This window comes from Nothobranchius furzeri, chromosome 16 (genome assembly GCF_043380555.1).
Source record: "Nothobranchius furzeri strain GRZ-AD chromosome 16, NfurGRZ-RIMD1, whole genome shotgun sequence".
Taxonomy (NCBI): domain Eukaryota; kingdom Metazoa; phylum Chordata; class Actinopteri; order Cyprinodontiformes; family Nothobranchiidae; genus Nothobranchius; species Nothobranchius furzeri.
In genome coordinates, this window is record NC_091756.1 from 32,614,528 (window position 1) to 32,629,255 (window position 14,728).

Genomic DNA, 14,728 nt, shown 5'->3' on the forward strand with positions numbered 1-14,728 from the left:
ACCGCTGGAGCAAGAGGCGATGCGTCCACCGGGACCACCGCCGGAGCAGGAGGGTTGCGGCGTCGTCGGCGTGGTTTTTCTTGGCTCAGCTGAGGTATGGAGAGGACACTGGCAGGAATTGAGGAGGAATGACAGCCCACCGGAGAGTAAGTGGTGGCGCTGTCAGGACCTGGTGAGGGTGTGGCGGTGTAACCCATCTGAGATGCTGAGGTGGCATGAGCGACTAGTGGAGGAGGATCTCGGCCAAAAGTGCGGAGGAGCAATGCAGCAAAGTCCCAAAACGACACCGCCCTAAGATCCTCTATGTCAAAGTGGTCAGCAACCCACTGCAAGGCCTTACCCCTCAACCAAAGCACCATATACGACACCTTGTCGAACTCTGAGGATTTCAAGTCCAAACAACGGGCACTGTTCCGAATGAACTCCACACAAAGGTCTGGATCACCATCGTAATAGATCTCCTGTGTACCTGGAGTTCCCGCTGGGTCCTGTGTTGGTGGTCGGTCCATTCTGTCAGGATTTAGGAGCAGGAGGTTAGGACCCAAGATGCAGAAAACCAGATGAACGAGGCAGGAGGTGGATGATGAAAATAAAATCCTTTATTAGGAGTAGTCCAAGAAGCAGGGAGCCCAAACCAAAAAATCCAAAAATCTAAACTGAGTAAAAAAAAAACTTCAGAGAACTAGAAACACTGGAAAACACTGGAATCACTAGAAGCTAGGAACAGGAACGAGACGAGGCTGACAAGAACAACAAGCAAACATTAATGGACCGACAAGAACACAGAGACAAGGAGGGCTTATATAGACAGGGAGGAGCAATTAGGGAAACAGGAAGCAGGTGTGTGGAGTGAGGCTGGAGGGAAGGCAGGTGACAACAATTATCTGGATGGGGAAGAGAACCAGTGGAGGGCAGATAAACCTAACACTATGTAAAACACAAAACTAAACCTAAAGACTAAGGGAAGAACTCACACAAACACATACACATACTGAGACACACAAACTATGAACTGGGGAACAAGAGGCTGTGGCTATAACTTAAGACACACAACAGAGATGCAGACAAAGGACACATGAGGGCGCTAAGAGAACACAAAAGGAAATCCAGAGAGGGATGGAGAAACATTAGGAGACACATGGGGAAAGACGCAGACAAAGGACACATGAGGGCGCCATGAAACACAAAAGGAGAACCTGGAGTGGGAACTGGAGGGCTGGGGAACAAAGGGACACAGAACATGACAAGGACATGCCGCCGGTAGGTAGTTAGTTTCATCATCATTAAAAACAAGATGTCTGGTGTAACGTTTTAATGTCGATGGCCTGCTGGTGGGCGAGGCTTAAGCTGATACTGAAGCAGCTTTAAATAGACAATGTGTAGTTTTTAACATTAATTTCTGGAAACATCCATCAAAATTGTGTTGAAAATTAATTAACTGATGCCCAGTCGTTGAAGAATATTGGCGGCTTCGTAACATATACTCAAATATCAGGTCTACAATACCTGAGAGCAGGTCTAAGTCTCTGAGATGCCATGTTTCCTTCTACGGGAGCCCGTGAGGACAGAATGCATTTACTGATTTGAAACAAATGATTACAAAACTTTCTCCATTCTTAAATGTTGTTGTTTTAAACATTTACCTCTTCACTTTTTGCCAGTGATGAAAGCGAGTCTGATATGCTCGTCATTTTGCTGAAGTTTGCACTCTCCAGTGCTTTTTGACCCTAATGGGCATCTGTTGGTATGGTCTTACTCTGACACAAAAACACTGCTTGCTTGCAATGATTTAGGAATCTACCGCCCCATCGCCAGGAAAAATTATACACTGTCACTTTAATGAACTGGGATCAGAGGCCCTTTCACATTCTGGGATCCACTTGTAGATGGATTAATGATGACAAAACAATATTCTAATTTTACATTTTTACATTTTATGTCCGTAGTTGTTTACTGTCTTGGAAATAAAATGTTTTGTTTATGTTTGCTCCCACAGACCTGACTAGCATGTTGTTGTTTTTCCAGAGCATGAGGGACCTGTGAGTGAGGTGCTGGTCTCATCCGACAGCCTTCAGGTCCTGGCAGCCACGTCTACAGGTAACCTTGGTTTCCTGTATGTCCGCAGCCGAGGCTACAACACTCTAATGAGGTCACACACAGACGCCGTGCTTGGCTTCAGCGTGGATGGCATCCGTCGGCATCTCACAACTGCCTCCTCTGATGGAACAGTGCGCGTTTGGAGTTTGGATTCTCTGCATCAGGTCAAACAACATTCATTAGTTTTAGCTGAGCTTTTTATAGTGACTCTTTACTCGTAGATTATATATACCCACCCACATTTTACTCCAAAAAAAATGAAGTAATTGGAAGATAGCTGTATTTTTATGTGTTTTAAGGAAGTGAATTGTTTTAAACTGAGACTGCAGAGGGACCTGCATGCGTGCTTTTATACTAATCAGGCTCTGTTTGAGGCCAGTATTGGTTAGAAACTAGATGGTTTATTTCTGTCTTGTCTGTTTTTCTCCTTTATGCAGCTGTATGACTTTGTGTCTGATGACAGCCCGTGCTGTGTGGCCTTCCATCCACACGAGCAAACATTTTCTTGTGGTTTCAGCTCTGGGATTGTCCGGGTTTTTGACATTGCCAGCTCCAAATTACTGGCTGAACACAGGTAACAACTGACCTGAGAGGACGTCATCAGTTTGGTTCTTCCTTTAGTTGTCTGAATCTTCCAGAGACGTTTCCTTTTTTTCTCTTTAATACAGACATCACAGAGGAGAGGTGATTGGTTTAGTCTTTTCTTCAGATGGGGAGTACATGTACAGCGCTGATTCAGAGGGTTCCCTGGCTCTTTATAACGCCTCAGAGGAAGATCACACTGTGATTAGATTTGCATGTAAGTATATTTAAACACTATTAAGTAGATATTGTACATACCATCAATGGCATCCTAATTCTAGTTAAAATCTGAAGTTTGTTGTTGTTTACTCTGTGAAACTCCCTATGACAGTTTGTTGCAAAGGTGAATGTTTTAATCATTTAAAATGTTGTTGTTTTTTTGTATTTGTGACTTGATTTAACTGAAACCTGCTGAGTGTTTTCAGCGCTTCCTGCTCTACCATCTTGTATTTTAAATCTATGTTTATGCACTATAATGTAATAGAACTGCCTAGACCACATGCTGGCAAAATGCAGCTCAAGAGCTGAGAGTGGACCCTGGAACATAACTGTCTGAAAAGTTGAAACACTTAGAAATCATGGAGAGGTCTGAAGTCCACATTGTAGGTGCATTCCCACAATAAGAGACAGCATTTTAAAATCAATTCAACAAATCACTTTGTATGACTTTTGAAGAATGCGTATTGCACTGATGTACAGAAGTATTTGAACACCTGGCAATCAGCAAGAGTTTTGTCTCAAAGACGTGTTACTCTGCCTTTAAAAAGTCCACATCTACTCTTCGTAATAATCTAAATTAGTAGCACCTGTCTGAGCTTGTTAGACACCTGTCCACCCCACAGTCAGACTCCAACTGCTACCGTGGACAAGACCTAGCTATCAAAAGACACCAGCAACAAAATTGTAGACCTCCACAAAGCTGGAAAGGGTTACTGGGCAATCGCCAAGCAGCTTGGGGAAAATAGATCAACCGTTGAAGCTACTGTTAGAAAATGGATGAGGCTTAAGACGGCTGTCAGTCTCCCTCAGACGGGGGCTCAATGCAAGATCTCACCTCGTGGGGTATCACTGATGATAAGAAAGGTGAGGACTCAGCCCCGAACTACACTGGAGGAGCTGGCCAATGACATGAAGAGAGCTGGGACCACAGGTTCAAAGGTCACTGTCAGTACAAAACAAAGCCATCAAGGTTTAAGACATGAACTGCACAGAAGGTTCACCTGCTCAAGTCATCACATGTCTAAGCCCATCTGAAGTTTGCCAATGACCATCTGAGAAAGTCATGTGGTCAGATGAGTTGCATCCCAACAACACCATCCCTACTGTGAAGCATTGGGGGGGGGGGGGGGGGGGGGGGGCAGGCATCATGTTTCGGGGTGCTTTTCTGCAAAGGGGATAGGATGACTGCACTGTCTTAAGGAGAGGATGAATGGGGTCATGTGTTGTGAGATTTTGAGCAACACTCGGTTTCCCTCAGTCAGAGCATTGAAGATGGCTGAGTACTTCAACATGACAATGAGCCGAAGCACACAGCCAGGATAACCAAGGAGTGGCTCCGTACGAAGCATATCAAGGCTCTGGAGTGGCCTAGCCAGTCTGCAGACATAAATCCAATTGTAAATCTTTAAGGGGAGCTGAAACTCCGTTTTGCTCAGCGACAGCCCCGAAACCTAGAGGAGATGTGTATGTGGAGGAGTGGGCAAAAATCAGTGTTGCAGTGTGTGCAAACCTGGTCAAGAGTTACAGGAAACGTTTGACCTCTGTAATTACAAAGACTTCTGTATCACATATTAACAACGATCTTCTCAAGTGTTCAAATGCTTTTGTGCAGCAGTACAATACAAATAAATTATTTAAATACCATTCTAAGTGATTTCCTGATCGTTTTGAAATGCTGTCTCTCACAGTGAAGGTACCTACAACGTGAATTTCAGACCCCTCCATGATTTCTAAAAATGGCAAAATCTCAGAGTGTTTAAATACCGTAATTTCCGGACTATAGAGCGCACCTCAATATAAGCTGCACCAACGGAAAAAAAAGGTTTTCTACACACACGCCGCACTCAAATACAAGCCGCAGTGCGGCAGCCACATGCAGGTCTCCGGCGCACAGCGCATGTATGGCCATAACATAAGATAATTAGACAGAAAGACGCTACACAGAGGTTTTTCGTTGTTGTTTTGATTCAACAAAACGAATTTTAAACACAGGTGAACGTGCCCGCAAGTTTAGAAGAGAAAACAGCACTGATAGCATTCATATTTCTGAATGGTTATAAAATAAAAACAGAACTGACACATTATTACCGGTAAGTTGCATGCATGTTTAGAAGAAAAGAACAGCGCTGACACAGCATTAATAAGCCCCGGATGATTAGAAAATAAAAACTGCACACAAAACATGCCTGGTTAGTAAATAAAACACACTTGTCTACCAGAAAAAGTCATTCGCTCTCATCTTCCTCTTGAGCACTAAAGTCATTAAAGTCCTCTTCTTCAGTGTCGCAGTTGAACAGCCTCAGAAGAGCTTCGTCACATACCTTTTCTGTGTCGCTGTCCGTGTTGCTGTCATCATCCCCGGGTGAAGCTGGCTTGAATGATTTCTTCCCGCTGCCGTCTCCAGCGCCGAACCATGGATTCATTCATGCCAAGCTTACGTGCGGCAGCACTGTTTCCCTCCTTTACTGCCAGATCGATGGCCTTCAACTTAAATGTGGCAACATATGAACTCATACGTGTAGTTACCATGATGAGGGGGTATGGATTTGAAAAAAAATCTTTGTCGTGCCGGCTGCTTGCATGTGCTAAATTAAAATGAGCACTTCCTTCGATTTCCACTTTTGACTTCCACCTGTTTCACTTTCTGCTAAAGCGCCCCCTGGCAGGTGAAAGAAAATCTTCAGTAAAGCCGCACCTCATTATAAGCTGCATGGTTCAAAGCGTGGGAAAAAAGTAGCGGCTTATAGTCCGGAAAATACGATACTTGTTTCTCGCTGTAGTCCTCACAAATATAAAAATGTTGAGAATCATCAGTTGAGTGAAACTAAAGTCTTAAGTTAACTTAAATGTTATGTTTTTACTAAAATAACCCTGAAGTTTTATTTTCTAGAATAATAGAAGTGTGTGTTAGACTCAGATTAAAGGGGCATTATGGAAGTTTGACAGCCAAAACATGTATAGAAATAATAAATTTCTTCTTCATACATTCTCCTGCAGTGCCCTGGTCCTGTAGAATGAGCCCTGGCATTTTTACTGTGATTGCCTGTTTTTCTGTAAAATCACAGAAAAAGAGAGCTGCTCGGGTCGAGCAGGCTGCTTCATGCGCGTTCACACTCAGGCATCGCCCGTAGCGTTTGCTATCCGTAGCTTTAGCAGCAGAGAGAGAGGCAGTTCCACTTTGTCGCTGTTCCTAACGCCTAGTGACAAAGCTAGCTACATTTCTGAGAACCATTAGCTACTTTCTTCTAGATATTTCCTGCAAATTAGCAACAAAATAGCCATTTTCGCTCCAAACCGTTCTTTGAATGTTGTTTCAGTTGTTATCAAGGCTATAAATGTCACAGATACAAAGGATGTCAATGGCGCTTTAGCTCACCTAGTAAGACGTCGGACTCTCATGCTGAAGACCTGGGTTCGATTCTGGATGTGAACATAGTTTATTTAGAGTTTCTTTTTTACATTAATGTTATATTTTTTTTACAATAAGATGCCCACATTTTTTTTTTGAGACTCGCCGAACGGCATTGCATTCACAGATAAAAAAGATGTGGGTTCAACTTTCCTTTTGGAACAATTTTTCAAGAGCATGCAGGAGGACTGACCCATCTTAAACCTTTGTCGACTGTGCTGAAGAGAAAGGTACAGAACTAAATTATTTAATTAATTAGCTGCGTGTTCTCCTGTCCTCTGTCCTCCGGGCCACACACACACACACACACACACACACACACACGGGACTGTCTCAGCTGTTATTTTCGTTAAGGAATGTGCACGTACAGCATGCGCACCTCGTGCACGAGCCTACTATTGAAGTTGCCGTTGCGCTTTTGGCCTGAGGGGGCAATCGCGAGCATAAAAATTCAAAACTCCGTAAAGTCCCTTTAAGGATTAATGCATCAAATATGTTGAAACTGATTGTGTTGCAGCCTTTAACACACAAGTTACTTGTAAATATTTAATTGCTTGTCTGGTTTTACCGTAGGGTGGATTTGATGAGAGGGAGTTGAGACGGTTTTTAAAAGCTGAAAGTTTTTATTGGTGGAATGAACCTTGAGCGTGTCTAAGTATAAAACTACCAAGAAGAAGATTGTTTTACAAAACAGGAACACAAGTTTTCTACAGAATGTCATACGTTTTCTGTGGCCATATAGTTTTAAAAGTTACCTTTGATGGTGTGTGTGTGTCCATGTTTCTGTTTGCTGTGTGCATCTTTGCGTAAACATCCCCTGCCTGCCTTATCTTCTTCAGTGTGTTCTGAAGCACATATTTAAAGGCTACCTGTTTTAGTTAAACACAAGTCTGCATATCATCGTGTGTGGGTGACGCTTGACTGACTGTAGCTAATTCTGTAGGTAATGTTGTGGCTCGAGGCTCTGAGCGCTCTCCAGACGCCCTCACGGTCAGCAGAGACAGTTGCTGCCTAGCTTTTGTCGGTCCCTCTGAGTACATCATCACCATCGCTGATGCGTGGTCTCTAGATGAGGTTGTTACCTTTCAACACAGTTTTATTTGTTGCTCTTGATTAATTAACTAACATGAACTCTGTCCTGTGACTCCTTTGTCTAGTTGCTTCACGTAGATGTGAGTATTTTGGATGCAGAGAGCTCCCAGTTGGACTCTGCTCTGAAGGTCTGCTTCTCTCCGGTCTTCACTGAACACTTACTGATCGCAACGTCTGCTAACAAGGTCCTCTGGGTCAGCACAAAGACGGGTCGTCTGCTCCGAGAGGTAACAGTTAGCTTTAACATATCAGCTGATCCAGTTAAAGCAGAAAGCTGGAGTTTTTTTCTCAGAGGGCATCCAGTGCTCCTCTTCCTACTTTCATGATTACGGCTGGAAATAACTGTTCTCATTCATGAACGAGGAGCGCTAGCCGGGCACAGAGCTAAAACACATTGTTTTATGATTATTCTTCTCATCTTATGTTGTCACACAATGGACAAACGTGCACGCTATGTGATTGACAAGTAGAGGTGCTGAAAAAAATCGATTCAAGTCTGAATCGGAATTCTTATTTATAAAGATTCAGAATCGATTCCAAGAACTCAAATATTTGGCATGTTACAGGTTTGAGAAGCACTTTTTTGATCTTTGTTAAGAAAGTCAGTACTCCGTTTACTTTTGTGGTCCCATAAATTGAGATGATTTATGTTTGAATCTGCTGATAAGAGGACACTTGAATGTAATTTTTTCCATACTCAGAAATTTGAGAAATTCTCATTTTTATTTTCTAAGTTGATAAATGAGTACTCAGGATTACTCATGTAACTTGTTTCTACACATACTTGAAAAGTATTTGACCATATTACTTTCAAAGCTACTGTTAGGTAACTACAGATTTGTTATATTTTACAAGGTAAGCAAAAATAAATGTTGCCTTTTGGTCAAAAGATTGCTTCTGTTTACAGTTTTAGAATAACTTTATTTTACCTTGTAAATTTGCATTTTTGGAGCATGACCAGTTTAAAGTCAAATAAAAATGTCCCATAGCTTTAACTAACTTGTACAACAAAGTAGTTCATCCTGGAGCTGACACTCTTTGTTAATACTGATTGTGAATCGATTTAAATTGAGAATCGAGAATCGATTCTGAATCGAATCGGCACCCCAAGAATCGGAATTGAATCAAATCATGAGTTGCTCTAAGATTCACATCCCTATTGACAAGTTCAATGTCTAACGCTGTTGGATAATGCTCAGATTGCATGGAGCTCTACGAGACAGGGGGCAGGCTTAGAAAAAAAAAACATATTGTCTACATTTTATCGCAGAATAGGGTAAGATTATTACTATTACAGATTTCTAAAAAGTCATAATTAATTCCTGGGGTGAGGGGGAAAACTCCGGATTGCTGCTTTAGATTTAAACATTTTTATTCCTTCTTGTTGCCCGGGTCCAAGTATCAGTTTGTAAATCATAATTAGAGGGGTTGGAAAACATGAAAACTTGTTTTATAGAGCTCCGGACCCCACGTGACTCTCAGTTAGTGGACGCCATTTTGGCATGCAAAAAAGGTAAACAAACACGGATGTAACCATGAACATGAACGGGATCCGCTTGGATTTTACTTCGTCGGAGTTTACTTCACACTTTAAAACAGAAGAAATCGTTTTATATAGTCAGAAATTAAATAGACTAAACATCTCCGACCCTTACCGTGCCCCTGGGATACTTTTTAAAAACGCCAGAAGCTGTCGGAGCGGACTTCTTACCGGCACAACACCGGACCTGACCGGGGAACCCCTTGGGATTTACCCGGAGGAGCTGGCTCCGGCGGCTGGGGAGAGGGAAGTCACGCTACTGCCCCCGCAACCCGACTCCGGATACGCGGATGAAAATGGATGGATGGACGGACAAATAACAGATTTACACCTAAGTAGTCTCGGTGAGACAGATAATAGCAATCCAAAGTGCTTTTTATGTGTGATCTGACAATTGATCAACCATTGCTTAAAAATTAAATACAGCTTAGCCGGTTAATTGCTGTGATCATAAAACACGTAAACGGCAGCACGCAGAACTCACGAGGCAACGTTTTACGTGATGTTTACTTGCTGCTATGAGTAATAAGACAGAAAAAGCCACGCCAAAATAAGTTTAGGAAGCCCACTAAGAATCATAATAAAAGCATTTAAAATAAACACCATACACAGTTGTGGAAACGTTGGTTTAAGTACCTGATATGAAGTGGTCGCTGCATAAGTGAAAACCTTTACTCTCGGGATCCCACAGCTTCATTTTAGCCCGGTCACTAGCGCGTTTTATTACAATGATCCAACGTTTGCGGCGCTCCGGATCTTGGGGAATCCTGTAGATGGCTCATCCCTTATGTCGTCCACGTCTGTTCTGCATCCTGGGGCACAACAGGAATCTACCATATTTCTCGTTTGATTGAGTTTTCTGACAATAACAAATAGTCCAGCTGCCGGCTTCTGCATGCCAATATGGCACCGTTTCCATTTGAACTGTTGCATGCCGGGAGAAGTGACGTCAACTCCCGGAGCTCTATTGATGAGCTGGAAATTTTTTTAAAAGAATTAAATCTGAAACCCGTTTGGATTTCTATTTCACTGATGCCAATTTAAAGGAAATTGTTTTCACTCGTCAACTCCAATATTGTCAGTAATTAATTTCCCTATTCTGGGATGAATAAACTACATACAACCAAATACCAATAGATGTCAAATGTATTGGCTGCCAACCAAAAAGTACCACAGTTGTACTTTTTTATTCTTTATTACAGATCTGAATAATTAAACTGAAGACACCAAGTGTTGCACTTTTACAAACATTAATCTTTTTCTTCTGTCTGAGGACATAAATCAAAGACCATACGGTGCCTTTTAAAACAGGTTTTCTACAGAACATGTAATTAACCTTCATCTATTCACACAAACATCTATAGTGTTCCCATTTTTACCTTTATTTATACAGGATCAATCTCATTGAGAAATAAAGCCCCATGTTTAATAGACGTCTGCTCCAACAGTATATAAAATCCTAACAAGTTACATGAAAAACAACAGTACAAATACATAATGTACAGTGTCCAAAATGTGAAAAATAAATGGTTGCTATCACAAATTTGGAAAACAAATGAGCTTAGAACGTTTTTCATGCCTCTTAACAACATTCTAACATAGTACAGCCATAAATATATTGTGGAGATTAAAAAAATCTATAAATGTATAATGAAGTGATTCTCTCACGTTTGTCTATAAACCTCCTCCAATAACACGTTTCAGACCGAAAGCAACTATTGGACCATCTGGTTGTCTGGCTCCATTTGAAGTTACGGACAACAAAATACTTTTGTACCTAGAATATACCAGCTGGTGTTTAGCACTATGTCATTTACTCTGGCATCACGGTTTCCGGTTCCAGCAGAAGCATCTCACGGAAGATACCCGAGGGGAGGTGGATGTTCCGTGTTTGCGTTCAAAACCCAGCTTGTTTGCAGATTTGTAGTAACAGCTTTAAGAGCAGAAGCATGAGCCTACTGGCAGTTTATATATATATATATATATATATATATATATATATATATATATATATATATGTATTACTGACCTGAATGTTAAATTAATTCAATTGAATCAGATACGAGAGTAGGGCTGAACTATAATTCAATAGTTCAATACATCTATAGATAAACATGTGTTTCGATAGGAAAATAATGGGTCAATAAATCTTCAGGGGAAAAAGTTTCCTTTATTCATTATAACCTATCAGGTAGCAGCATACTAGACTCACTACTTACGCCTAACCAATCAAAACCACAGACTCGGGCACGCTACATCACCAGGCCCTCCCCACTCAAGTCAAAACAGAGCATGAGGCAGCAAGATGTCGCAGCAAGAAGAGGCGGAGAAAATTTTTATTGAATTCAAACAAAAACAGGACCTGTTTCTATTTAAAAAAACACAATGTTAGACTATTCTTTCAAAATATTCTCAACATGAGCTTTAAAAAGATGATTCCATCCATCACAATGGAGGAACCACTGAAGGATAAATGCAGGGTAGGACGGCAGGCTCTTTAGCCTTAGTTTGTCTGCATTCAACTCCAGTCTGGGTTGTATTGTATGTTTATCCCTCATTATAAATCTGTAAGTGCATGGGAGGCAAGCGGAGGGACTTTTCTTATAGAAATATAGAGCTGAGAACTTCTGAACTCTAGTACCTACTGCTGCTCAACGTGTACACATGTCTCTTAGTTAGAGCTTCCAATGCATTGTGTTGGTTGAGATTTGGATTTTAATGAAACTTTCTGAGTGTCATCATTACATGTACAACTCTAACTGGTGTGTTTGGATGGCATATAGGATGATTAATAAAAAGGCTTTTGGACATGACCTTTATCAAGGTGGCTACCAACTGACCTTATAAATACTGAAATTACTGATTCTGCCAGTTTTGTTTGTCACAACAGATAATGCTGCATGCTAACAGTTAACCCCGTTGTTTCTCGGTATAAAAGGATCTTAGATAAAAGGTCCACATGAAAGGTGGGCATGCTCTGCATTTAGACTTTGGCCTTTGGCCTTTTCTTTTGTGTTTTTTCATGAAACGTCCATCTTTTTTTGCATAACTTGTTAATATTGTGTCACTGTTTTTGGTAAGTCATAAATGGTCACCTGTGAATGTGGATTCATGGTAAATTAGGTTAAAATCATTCTAAGAAGTCTTGACTTGCACGACATCACGTTGAACCACATAGATCTAAGACTATCGAGAACTCGTCTGTAAACAGAAACAGTAGCAGGAGATCTATACACCATGTTTATACTCACCTGTATCATCGTTTCCCTGCCACACACAGGTGTCTGCTTCTTCTCACTTGGCTTTTTGTCTCTACAGGCGTCCAAGGTGCACAAACACCTGTGCTCGTCCTTGGCTGTGAGTGAAGATGGTCGATTTCTGCTCACAGCTGGGCACAACGCCATCAAAGTGTGGGATTACAACATGCAATATCATCATAACTCACAGGTAGTCCGCAAATCAAAGACGTATAAGAATTCTTTAGCAGCAAGGATGGGTAGAACCGTTCCTGCTGCTGTAATGACTTCAACTGGTTTACTCTCTAGCAGCGGAACATTCATGTTTGGTGAATAAATGACATTATTGATACTGATGAGTTAGACTGTAACAGAAGGGTGTTGTTTTTTCTTAACTGGAGCCTGTCTCTTGGTACCAGATGTATATCGGACACAGTCGGCCCATTCACCAGCTCAGCTTCACTCCCGACCAGTTAGGGGTCATCTCAGTGGGGGACGCCATATTCATTTGGGACTTCCTGGGAAATCCTGCAGATCAATCGGCCAACAATTGGTAACAAATATCTACAAACTTCATCCATCTGTTCATTTTAATAAAGTTTATTATCTCATTTTTAGCTTGTTGTTTTTACAGCTCTCTTCTAAATTTAAGCAACGCCTATTCTCTGAAAGCAGGTACCACATTTAAGTGGGTTAATGTTGCTAAAATAACATTAAGTGTGTTCTAATGTAGTCTGAATTTATACCTTCTGACCTTTCTACTTGAAGGGGAAGTCAAAGAAGTGCAGCTGTCCAATGGGATTCCTCGTCAGACAGCGCCGCTCCCCTCCTCGCAGCCTCAGCTGGATGTCAGCCCCTTGGACCACGTGGTCCAGAGTGGTGCGTTTTCTTACTTTCTCCACATAGTTTAGGTTGATTTGTTACTCAGTTGTGAGTGACTAATTAATGGGTGTGAGGTTTAGAATGTATCTCCATGAATCAGCTCATTTATAATTTAATAAGGAATGGCCTGATTAGTTAATTTATGTAGAACATCAGCACATTTGTATGCTTCACTGTGTGCTTTTTAAAATGGATCTGTTTAGGGAAAGCTACATGTATTTAGCATGCTTATTCCTCACATTCAAGTGTCTGCACGTTCATGATGTACAGATGAATGTACAATCTGAATATGGTGGTTGTGTTTATTTTGTTTTACAAATGAAGACATGCCTGATTATCTCACACAAAGAGATGACACAAAATAAACCAGTTTAGCTCGAGAAAGCCAAACAAACCCCCCTCAGACTGAGTCATTACTAGTGTATTAAAGTCCCATTCCACAACTATTACACCTTAAATCATTTTTTTTCTTGTGGGTTTTGGCGACATACCATTAATTATGTTCATTTTCTGAGCTGCGATAGTGTTGTGGGATTCCACGTCTGTTTACCGCACTCTACAGTTTTTGACACGCGGTCTGCCGCCAGAAGTACTGACTGTGTGTTGCTTTATGGCAGTGTCACGTAGATGTAGATCCCATAGACATGAATACATAAATGCCTTATCGTGTGCTGGATAGTGTAACAGGGTCACCGCCATATTGGATGGGTCTCCAAAGCAGTGACTGTAGAAAAGTCCAAAGTCAGTGCAGAGTGAGCAACTTGTGTCTGATTTTGTGAAAAAGCTTGATGAAATGTGTTTTTTAGTTGGGTGGCACCTTCTTTAGTAGAAGTGAATGCACTGTGGGCCAATGGAGACCCATCTAAAATGGCGACCGACCACCACCGCAGCCTCAGCCCACGGGGCGTCTACGTAAATATGTCTGTGGTAGACCCGTAGTTGAGAGACTTGAGCTAGACTCAATGCAAGTGCCTTCCTTTTACTTACATAGTTTTATTACCATTTAGTTCAGCATAAGGTGACTTGGAGCACAGTTGTTGAGTGGGCTGGCTCACAGTGTGTTGGAGTCCTTCAGGTCCTTTCTTCAGTTTAGTAGTAGCGGCAGTTGGCCACACAGGTGCCTTAGTCTTTTTTTATTTATTCATTTTATTATCTGCTTTTAAAAGTAATTTCGCCTGATATAGAAAAAACTGAATATATCGGTCAGCCTCTAATGGAGACGAGACAAACCAATCACAATATTAAAAGCCTGATAATGTTTACTGTTTTTAGGACTGAATTTATTTGGAGAAGTCGGGCCAGATGCTTCCAAACACATCCAGTGTTATCGCCAGATCTCGTTGTTCAGTCAGAATGAAGGTGGTGAAATCTGCGGCCACCTAGCAGTTGGAGTTTGTTGATTCAATATCATAATAAAATACAGAATATTTCAGTGTATTTATATTTACATACTTACTAATAATTCTGCTAAGTAACAGCTAAAGTACTACCAGCTTGTCAAAATCTGAAGATGCTTACGGTCCAAAAACTAATGTCTGCAGCAGAAACTGTGGGGGAAATGTCCAGGAAGCATCGTTTTTATAAATGTCTAGTTTGGTTATTAACTTATTTAAATCATTTTTCATTTAGAGACAAAACAAATCATACAGTTTTTAAGATTAATAGTTGGGG

General features: G+C 41.3%; 1 protein-coding gene across 5 annotated transcripts in view; it reads left to right on the forward strand.

The window, feature by feature from the left end:
• Positions 1-14,728, forward strand: part of wdr90 (WD repeat domain 90) — a 39,494-nt gene that overhangs the window by 11,726 nt on the left and 13,040 nt on the right. For 4 of the 5 annotated variants that reach the window (XM_015963396.3, XM_054749148.2, XM_015963397.3 and 1 more), the window contains 9 exons: positions 2,026-2,261; positions 2,535-2,671; positions 2,766-2,896; positions 7,251-7,381; positions 7,465-7,626; positions 12,258-12,386; positions 12,595-12,728; positions 12,810-12,850; positions 12,944-13,054. In XM_015963396.3, coding sequence (XP_015818882.3) covers positions 2,026-2,261; positions 2,535-2,671; positions 2,766-2,896; positions 7,251-7,381; positions 7,465-7,626; positions 12,258-12,386; positions 12,595-12,728; positions 12,810-12,850; positions 12,944-13,054 — 1,212 coding nt within the window. The remainder of the gene's footprint in view (positions 1-2,025; positions 2,262-2,534; positions 2,672-2,765; positions 2,897-7,250; positions 7,382-7,464; positions 7,627-12,257; positions 12,387-12,594; positions 12,729-12,809; positions 12,851-12,943; positions 13,055-14,728) is intronic. The other variant, XM_070545565.1, reaches the window with a different exon arrangement.